This window comes from Mesoplodon bidens (assembly GCF_964165515.1).
Source record: "Mesoplodon bidens genome assembly, chromosome: 4".
Classification (NCBI taxonomy): Eukaryota; Metazoa; Chordata; class Mammalia; order Artiodactyla; family Ziphiidae; genus Mesoplodon; species Mesoplodon bidens.
In genome coordinates this window covers 142,516,012-142,525,952 of record NC_138160.1, presented here as the reverse complement: position 1 = coordinate 142,525,952, position 9,941 = coordinate 142,516,012, and the positions used below count along the sequence as shown (strand labels likewise).

The 9,941-nt window shown below is 56.6% G+C and overlaps 2 protein-coding genes across 3 annotated transcripts in view; one reads left to right on the top strand and one right to left on the bottom strand.

Annotated features, from left to right (window-relative positions):
- Positions 1 to 9,941, bottom strand: part of GCDH (glutaryl-CoA dehydrogenase) — a 415,847-nt gene that overhangs the window by 224,886 nt on the left and 181,020 nt on the right. The gene's annotated exons all lie outside the window — the stretch shown is intronic.
- On the top strand, positions 3 to 9,210 carry TRMT1 (tRNA methyltransferase 1). 2 transcript variants are annotated; one of them, XM_081234023.1, is made up of 17 exons: positions 3 to 93; positions 316 to 600; positions 686 to 741; positions 993 to 1,135; positions 1,301 to 1,488; positions 3,482 to 3,597; positions 3,706 to 3,818; positions 6,083 to 6,231; positions 6,403 to 6,489; positions 6,574 to 6,643; positions 6,739 to 6,873; positions 6,966 to 7,051; positions 7,392 to 7,500; positions 7,587 to 7,663; positions 8,480 to 8,599; positions 8,709 to 8,838; positions 9,038 to 9,210. In XM_081234023.1, exons 2-17 carry the CDS (start codon positions 341 to 343, stop codon positions 9,185 to 9,187), a joined length of 1,989 nt encoding a protein of 662 aa, XP_081090149.1. In that variant the 5' UTR covers positions 3 to 93; positions 316 to 340; the 3' UTR covers positions 9,188 to 9,210. The 2 variants fall into 2 exon arrangements, with proteins under 2 accessions (XP_081090149.1, XP_081090150.1); XM_081234024.1 differs by lacking the exon at positions 6,403 to 6,489.

The window sequence follows — 9,941 nt, the reverse complement described above, 5'->3', positions numbered from 1 at the left end:
TGCCCTCCCACTGTGCCAACATGGCGGCGCCCAGGTCCTAATCTGGGGAAACGTGCACCGAGACCAATTTGGTTTTCGGTGCCGCAAGAGAAGGTGAGGGGGGCCTGGGCGACGCGGGGAGGAATCCGGACCATGGGTGGGCCCGCTCGAGGGCTTCCGGCTTCTCAGGGACAGTCCTCTAAAGACGGGGGGTGGTGTCAATTTACTGAGGTCACAGGGTTTCCTTAGTCCCTAATTTACACTTGTGTAGGCCATCCGGCCAGGAAAGCAGCTCTCTGATGCTTTGGCTATTCTCTCCCCCGCCCTCCGAACTAGGCTTGGCGGGCAGAGGCGCCCGCGGATGTCCCGTGCGAGGATCGTTCTGTGGCTAAGCCTGACTCTCCGCTCCGCCCGCAGCTTCTCTAGAGCCCGGTTTATGGAGGGGCAGCCCCAAGGGCCGCCAAATCCAGCGGCGATGGAGAATGGCACCGAGCCCTGCGGAGAAGAGCGCCCACCTGAGGTTCAGGAGACGACGGTCACTGAGGGGGCCGCCAAGATCGTCTTCCCCAGCGCAAACGAAGTTTTCTACAACCCAGTGCAGGAGTTCAACCGGGACCTGACGTGAGCAGGGTCCGGGGTCAGCTTGGCAGAGGGCAGTGGGTCTATGAGGATGAAGGGGTGTGAGCTGACTCTCCGTCTCCCGCAGATGTGCTGTGATTACCGAGTTTGCTCGCATTCAGCTTGGGGCCAAAGGAATCCAGAGTGAGTAGAGGTCCAGGCTCCTGGTGGGCTGGGGTGTCACGCAGAGCTCTCTCGTTGCCCCGCCCCTTCTCTCCCTTACCTTCCAGAAAGACTCCAGCCGTATAGCAGGCCCTGGGCTCTGCATCTCTGCCTTTCTCCAGGGACTTTGGGGAAGATTTTCTTCCCTGAATCTTCTGTATTCTGAAGAGTAGGGGGAGGTTTCTCAGATGGCTCTTTGATATCCCCTAACTTGTGCTTCTGGATGGTTGCAGTCAAGGTGCCAGGTGAGAAGGATGTGCAAAAGGTGGTCGTGGACTTGTCGGAGCAAGAGGAGGACAAGGCTGAACTGAAAGAGGGTGCAAACCTGGCCCCGGGAGACCAACCTCGAACAGCTGCCGTGCGGGATGTCTGCGAGGTGGGGCCTGAACATAGGAGGTAGCAGCCCTGGAGTCCAGTGGGTGGTAAAAGAAGGAAGGCTCCTGGAGGGGGAGAGCGATAGAAACTGGGAGGGGGGGCTCCTTGGCGCCCAGCAGAGGATGGAGGCATGGATGTGAGTGGGGCTCCCTGCTTACTCCAACAGGAAGGCCTGCGAGTGCTGGAAGGCCTGGCAGCCTCCGGCCTACGTTCCATTCGCTTTGCGCTAGAGGTGCCTGGGCTCCGATCCGTGGTTGCCAATGATGCCTCTGCCCGAGCCGTGGATCTCATACACCGTAATGTGCAGCTCAACGATGTGGCCCACCTTGTACAGCCCAGCCAGGCAGATGCCCGGTAGGTGCTGGGCGGTAGAGGCTAGCTGCTGGAAGGTGCTTTCTGGAACAAAGGTCCCTGGGGTCAAATCCTGGCTGTGTCATAGCCTTGCTCTGTGACCTTGGGAGAGTGGCCTCAGCCTCTTAGAGCCCCTAGTTTCCTTGTCTATAAAACAAGGACAGTAGTTTTATAGGGGTTGCTGTATTTTATAGGGGTTACTGATTATAGCTGTGTGGCTTGTGCTCGGAGGTGGAAATAAGTACCATTATGGTCTCCATTTTAGACTCAACTTCTTGTACTTTTATTCAATCAAGTGAACCAGTGTATATCCAGTGCCAGGCACCATTCTTTATTTTTTTTTAAATAAATTAATTAATTTATTTTTGGCTGCGTTGGGTCTTCGTTGCTGCACGTGGACTTTATCTAGTTGCGGTGAGCGGGGGCTACTCTTTTCATGGGTCACGGGCTTCTCATTGCGGTGGCTTCTTTTGTTGTGGAGCATGAGTTCTAGGCATGCAGGCTTCAGTAGTTGTGTCACGTGGGCTTAGTAGTTGTGGCTCGAGGGCTCTAGAGCACAGGCTTAGTAGTTGTGGCACACAGGCTTGGTTGCTCCGCAGCATGTGGGATATTTCTGGACCAGGGCTCGAACCCATGTCCCCTGCATTGGCAGGCAGATTCTTAACCACCGCACCACTAGGGAAGTCCCCAGGGACCATTCTTCCTGTCAGGACTGCATCGGTAAACAATACAGACAAAATCCCTGACCTTGTGGAGTTCATAATGCAGGGCTCAGCAAACTACAGCCTGCGAGGCCCACAGCCTGTTTTCTTATGGCCTGCCATCTAAGAATGTTTTTCACATTTTTAAAGGTTTAGAAAAAGAAGAATATGTGATAGGGACCATATGTCTCCCCAAAAGCCTAAAATACTTACTACCTGACCCTTTACAGAAAATAAATGAATTAAAAATATTTGCTTTCTTGACCATATTAGAATCTAATAGGAGGACTTCCCTGGTGGTCCAGTGACAAAGAATCCACCTTACAATGCAGGGGACGTGGGTTCGATCCCTGGTCAGGGAACAAAGATCCCACATTGCCGCGGGGCAACTAAGGCCGTGCACCACAACTACTGAGCTTGCGCGCCTCAACTACAGCCCGCGTGCCACAAACTACAGAGCCCACACGCTCTGCGACCTGCGTGCCACAATTGAGGAGAGAAAACACTCACGCCACAACTAGAGAGAAGCCCACGCACCACAACGAAGAGCCCGCGTGCCACAACAAAGACCCGATGCAGCCCAAAATAAATAAATAAAAATAAATAAATAAATAGTAAAGAAATCTTTTTTTTTAAAAAAAGAATCTAATAGAAACACAGATGATAACCAATAATTATGACAAATAAATAAACTGTGTAGTAAACTAGAGGTGAGAAGTGCTGGAGGCAGGGGTGAAATAACAGGGTACAAGGGATGGACAAAGGAAGTGTTGCAGTTATAAATTACATGGTCAGGAGCATTTGCATTTGCATTTTCTCACCTGCAAAGAACAACAATAGTTTCAAATCTGTTGAAGATTGTGTGACTAAATGAGTTAATACATTTGTAAACCGCTTGAAACAGTGTTGGGTAAATATGTGCTACATCAGTATTGGCTATTATTATTGCCATCTTGTTTTTCTGTTTTGTTTTTTTTTTTTGGCCGTGCTGCATGGCTTATGGGATCTTAGTTCCCCGACCAGGGATTGAACACAGGCCCTCGGCAGTGAAAGCACGGAGTCCTAACCACTGGACCGCCAGGGAATTCCCTATTATTATTGCCGCTGTTAGATAGGTAGACAGACCCAAGGAGGAAAAGTTAATATAGCTAGCAGATGGATAAGCCAGGATCTGAAGCTGCACAGCTGGCCCCCAAGTCCAGGCCAAAACCATCGCATTGTATGAGTGAACATGTGTAGGGAACAGCACGGGTCCCTGGTGCAGGGGGCTGAGGACCTGGCCCTCTCGCTCCTAGGATGCTGATGTACCAGCATCAGAAGGCGTCGGAGCGGTTTGATGTCATTGACCTGGACCCCTATGGCAGCCCCGCCCCCTTCCTGGATGCAGCTGTGCAGGCTGTGAGTGAAGGAGGTGAGGCCAGCCTGATGCAGGGGCGGGGTGGGGATGGGTTGGGGGGGTTATGTACTGAACAGGGCTTGGGGTGTTGGAGGGTCCTCACTGCCGGGTCCCTCCCCACAGGGCTGCTGTGTGTGACCTGCACAGACATGGCAGTGCTGGCGGGGAACAGTGGGGAGACATGCTACAGCAAGTATGGGGCCATGGCCCTCAAGAGCCGGGCCTGCCACGAGATGGTGAGGGACCTCCCAACTCTCCTCCCACCCCCAGACCTGCTTGGCCAGATCCATCCCAGGATTTCGATGACAAGCACGTTCTTTGTTTTTTAAAAAATATTTATCTATTTATTTATTTTTTTGGTTTTGCTGGGTCTTAGTTGCAGCAGGCGGGCTCCTTAGTTGTGGCATGCGAACTCTGAGTTGCGGCACGCATGTGGGATCTAGTTCCCTGACCAGGGCTCGACCCCGGGCTTCCTGCATTGGGAGCACAGAGTCTCAGCCACTGCGCCACCAGGGAAGTCCCAACAAGCGCGTTCTTTAACCCGCATAGTTCCTGAGAGCATGGCTGCCAAATATGGTCCTTTGGCGGTGGGGTGGGGCAGTAGTTTTGCCCAGGATAAGAGTGGGTGATTACATTATTCTTTCTAGTATTCTCTACTTCAACAACTTTGCAATTTTCTTTTCTTTCTTTCTTTTTTTTTTTTTTTTGCCACACTGCATGACCTATAGGATCTCAGTTGCCTGACCTGGGATTAAATCCAGGCCATAGCAGTGAAAGCCTGGAATCCTAACCACTAGACCACCAGGGAACTCCCACAAAATTATTATTATTATTATTATCTTTAATTTTATGCTTCTTATTTATTTATTTATTGGCTGCTTTGGGTCTTCATTGCTGCGCGCGGGCTTTCTCTAGTTGCGGCGACCCGGGGCTACTCTTCGTTGTGCGCGGCTTCTCATCGCGGTGCCTTCTCTTGTTGCCAAGCACGGGCTCTAGGCGCGTGGGCTTCAGTAGTTGCAGCACACGGGCTCAGTAGTTGCAGCACGCAGGCCCTAGAGTATGTAGGCTTCAGTAGTTGCAGCGTGTGGGCTCAGTAGTTGTGGCACGCGGGCTCTAGAGTGCAGGCTCAGTAGTTGTGGTGCACGGGCTTAGTTGCTCCGCAGCATGTGGGATCCTCCTGGACCAGGGATCAAACTCTTGCCCCCTGCATTGGCAGGCAGATTCTTAACCACTGTGCCGTCAGGATTGTCCATAAAATTATTATTATTTATTTTATTTATTTATTTTTTTTGTAGTACGCGGGCCTCTCACTGTCGTGGCATCTCCCGCTGTGGAGCACAGGCTCCGGACGCGCAGGCTCAGTGGCCATGGCTCACGGGTCCAGCCGCTCCGCGGCATGTGGGATCTTCCCGGACCCGGGCACGAACCCGTGTCCCCTGCATTGGCAGGCGCACTCTCAACCACTGCGCTACCAGGGAAGCCCACAGAATTATTTTTTAAAGGCAGTTTTTCCAGGTTTGCATTTGGTTCTGTGTTCAGGTCCTAGTTTTGCTGGTGGCTTTGGGCAAGTGACTTCACCTTTTCTGGGCCTCTGGTTTTGCATCTGTGAAATGGGTATGATGATGACCCAGACCCCACCAGGTTGCTATGGGGATCCAAGAAGGTAGGGTTGGCTATGCTGAGGGGCTGGGAAAGGAGGGATCTTGTCCTTGTTCCTTAAGGAACCCAGTTGTCAGGTCGGTCTGGAAAATGCTGCCTCCTTTCCCGTGTCAGAGTCTCACTGCAGCCTCTGGCAAGGAGAAGGCCCCAGTAGTTCGCAGCACCCAGTATCCTGCCCAGAGGAATGCAGGTCCTTGTGCCACATCACACAGCATGGGGCATGCTGAGAATGCTAGTTGGAAGAGGTTTGGTTTACTGGGCCTGTGCTTTCCTTATTTTTGGTGGGGAGGGCCGTGCTGCACGGCATGTGGGATCTTAGTTCCCTCACCAGGGATGGAACCCATGCCCACCACACTGGGAGCATGGAGTCTTAACCACTGGACCGCCAGGGAAGTCCCTTCCTTAATCATTTAGTGCCAGGGCCTTAAAGAGACAGACTGGGGGGCTTCCCTGGTGGCGCAGTGGTTGAGAGTCCACCTGCCGATGCAGGGGACACGGGTTCATGCCCCGGTCCGAGAGGATCCCACATGCCGCGGAGCGGCTGGGCCCGTGAGCCATGGCCGCTGGGCCTGCACGTCCGGAGCCTATGCTCCGCAACGGGAGAGGCCACAACAGTGAGAGGCCCACGTACCACAAAAAAAAAAAAAAAAAAAAAGACAGACTTGTGTGATTTCATGGATGAGGGAACTGAGGCTCTCACTTGCCAAGGGTCACTCAGGGCTGGGATGAGGACCCAGGGAGTCGGCCCTGACCCTGTACTTGCGAGCACCTTGTGTGGCTCCCTGTAGGGGAGGTGGCAGCGGGGGCAGGACTGATGGCTGGCACCCATCCCCCACGCCAGGCCCTGAGGATTGTCCTGCACAGCCTGGACCTCCACGCCAACTGCTACCAGCGCTTTGTGGTGCCGCTGCTCAGCATCAGCGCTGACTTCTACGTGCGCGTTTTTGTTCGTGTCTTCACCGGCCAGGCCAAGGTCAAGGCCTCGGCCAGGTTAGCCTGGGGCAGGGAAGGGTGATGGGTAAGGAAGGTAACGGGGCCTTTCCCGGGGCGGGGGGAGGGAAGGCTGCCCTGGGGAGCCCAAAGGGGACCCAGTCAGCCTGAGGGAAGAGTGGGGGTATGGTGGCAATTCTAGGAATTGGTGGCCACCCTTGGCTCCCACAGCAAGCAGGCGCTGGTGTTCCAGTGTGTGGGCTGCGGGGCGTTCCACCTCCAGCGCCTTGGCAAAGCATCAGGAGCCTCTGGTGGCCGGTGAGCAAGGGTGAGATGGGGAGGAAGGTGAAGGGGGCATCCCAGCCAGGGTCACCACCCCCAACCTCACCCCTCTCTGTGCAGGGTCAAGTTCTCTGCAGCCTGCGGTCCCCCTGTGGCCCCAGAGTGTGAGCACTGTGGGCAGCGACACCAGGTGGGGCTGGGCAGGGGTGCGGGGGCAAAGGCCAGGGGAAGGCGGGGGTTCTGGCTGGCCTGATCCCTGCTTATCTGGTCCCTGTGTGTCCACAGCTTGGTGGCCCCATGTGGGCAGAGCCCCTCCACGACCTAGACTTCGTGGGCCGTGTCCTAGAGGCTGTGAGTGCCAACCCTGGCCGCTTCCACACCGCTGAGCGGATCCGTGGCGTCCTGAGTGTCGTCGCTGAGGTGGGGACCGCGCCATGACGGGGAGGAGGCTCCGCTGGTGCCCAGCCATCCTTCCTCGGTCCGCCCCACACCCATCCCGTCCTCTCTCGCAGGAGCTCCTGGATGTACCTCTCTACTACACGCTGGACCAGCTGAGCAGCACCATCCACTGCAGCACGCCCAGGCTCCTGCAGCTGAGGTGAGGCCGGGCCCGGGGTGGAGCCTGTGCCTGACCCCTGGGTGCCCTTGGGCAAGTCGGGTCCCTCTTGGACTGGAGTCCCCTATAAAATGGAGATCCAACATAACCCAGGTCTAGGGCTTCTCATGCATAAGAGCTTAGAACAGCTCTTAGAAGCCATGAGCCCTGGCCAGGGGGATAGTCTTACCGTTAAGGTGGCTGGCATTATGCAGGCAATGTAGTCACCAGGAGGCATGCAGCCATGCCAGTCTGTGAAACAAGGGTCACACTCACACACAGGTCAGCACTGACTTTGGGGTCCAGCCTTCCCCTCCCCCTCACAATCCCTCCCGGTCCCCAGGTCTGCCCTCCTCCATGCTGGCTTCCGGGTCTCCCTCTCCCACGCCTGTAAGAATGCCGTGAAGACGGACGCCCCCTCCTCGGCCCTCTGGGACATCATGCGCTGCTGGGTGAGGCCAGGCCTGACCAGATGGAATTGGGAAGGCAGGGGATGGTCAGTGCCAGCATCCTCTGACCTCTGACCTTTGCCTCCCAGGAGAAGGAGTGTCCGGTGAAACGGGAGCGCCTGTCGGAGACCAGTCCGGCATTCCGCATTCTCAGTGTGGAGCCCAGGTAGGGGCATGGCACGGATACGGCTGCCCACAGGCACAGGAAGTAGACGACACAGACCCTTCTCCTCACAGACACATGCTCATTCTTCAAGTGAGATCCAGAATCCATCCACTTGTCTCCCTCCCCTTCTGCCCTCACTCTATTCTGGCCCCAGTACTGCTCACCTGGACCAGTGCAGTGGCCTTCACCCTGGTCCCCCAGCTCTCCTCCCCCCACATTCTCTTCCCCCCCGCAGCGGCCAGAGGGCACCTGTGAGCACAAGTCAGATCCCGTCCCTCCTCTGCTCAGAACCCTCCATGGCTCCCACCTGACTCACTAGAAACAGTTCTATCTGCAGGCCCTGCACCATCTCCCCCTCACCTCCCTGTCCTCATTCGTCCACCCCCCCAACTCCACACTGGCCTCCTCACCCAAACTCACCAGGCACAGCCCTCCTCAGGTCCCCTCATGGCTCTTCCTGAACCTTCTTCCGGTGTCCTTGCTGCACTCCTTCCCAGACTCCCCATTCCCTCTACCGTGCTCTCTTTTCCCCAAAACTCTTAATCTCATGCCCTCACACGTTATAATTTGCTGATTTCTGATTTGCCCCATTGCTTGCCTGTCTTGTGCATTAGAATGTCAGCTTTACTGGCAGCAGATTTTAGGCACACTGTAGGCACTTGATAAATGTTTATTAAATGAACGATAGAAACCTGACGTCTGCAGACACAGTTTTCCCAAAGCACATCGAGCTGCACTGAGGTGGGCAGGCGGCCTGGGCAGTGTGTGCCCGCCTGCCTGGCAGATGCCCTTCAGCCCCCACCCTCATTTCCCTAGGCTGCAGGCCAACTTCACCATCCGGGACGATGCCAACCCCAGCTCCCGCCAGCGAGGACTCAAGCGCTTCCAGGCCAACCCCGAGGCCAACTGGGGTCCCCGGCCCCGTGCCCGGCCACAGTGAGTGAGAGTGGGATGGCGGTGGGGCTTGCCTGGGGGGGTGGGGCTTGGCTGGGGGGAGTGGGCACAGAGGCCAGATGGAGCCCCCGCTACCCATCTCCCTACACAGAGGCAAGGCAGCAGGCGAAGCTATGGAAGAGAGACGCAAGCTGCTCCAAAATAAGCGAAAGGAGCCGGATGAGGACCTGGCCCAGCGGGCTGCCCAGCTCAAGACATTTCCCTGCAAGAGGTTCAAGGAGGTGAGGTGCCCCCCAGCCCCCACTGAAGCACACATGGGTTTGCCTCCCAGCAACAGGGCTGGGCCAATAGGCAGGCAGGGCTGGGAGAACTGGGGCCAGGCAAGTGTGTGGGAGTGAGCTCCCCATCCAGGGAAGGAACCTAGCAGAGGCTGCTGAGGTCCGGGCCAGGGTTTATTTACACCCATCATACTCCCACCAGGGCACCTGTCAGCGGGGGGACCAGTGCTGCTACTCGCATAGCCCCCTGACACCCAAGGCCACTGCTGAAGCCACCCCCACTGACTGTCCAGAGGCCCCCAACCAGAACCCCCTTGGGCCTGGGGCTGCTGCTGGTCCAGGCGAAGACTGAGCCAATAAAGACTTTTCACTTTCCCCTGACTGTCATTTGTCTGAATGGGGAGGCTGCCTGTGGTGTGTCTGTCCATCTGCTGGAGGGGCTCTGTCCATCTCTTCAGCTGCTTGTCTGGAGTCTGTTCCTCTGTCCATCTGTTTTAACTCCCTTGGGGAGCTCTGTGCATCTGGGCTGTGTTTGTCCCTGCCTGAATGAGGTGTTGTCATTGTTTCTGACTGGAGTGTTCTCTGTAGTGAGGAGATGGGGAGCTGATCGTCTTCCTGCAAGGTGCCTAGCCACCCATTTTCTGGCGCCTGCCGTCCCCGAGGTGGCCACGGGGCGGCAGCCGTGCGCTCACGCCCGCAGGGACCTTTACCCCCTTCCCCTTCCTCCCACCCTCCCAGCGTGGGCGCGCCCCCTGGACGCAGGCACGCGCGCAGGCTGATGTTCTAGACCCCGCGCCCGCTTATGGACTCGCGCCCCCGCCGCCGCCACCTCGCCGCCTGGTGTCTCTGGCCCAGTTCCCGCCCGGGCCCCGGTGGCGGAAGCCGGACCGGAACCAGGCGCCTCATGCATCCGCTCCAGACCAGGTGCTTCCTGCCCTGCGGCCCCTCGGGCTCGCACACTGAGGCACCCGGCAGCCTGCTGCAATCCCTCCCCCCAGGGCAGGGGCGGGTGGCAGCATTAACGAAGAGGCCTGGGGCAGAATCCCCAACCTGCCACGTGGTAGTTGTGGGACCCTGCAAGCACCCTTTACCTTGCTTCATCCCCA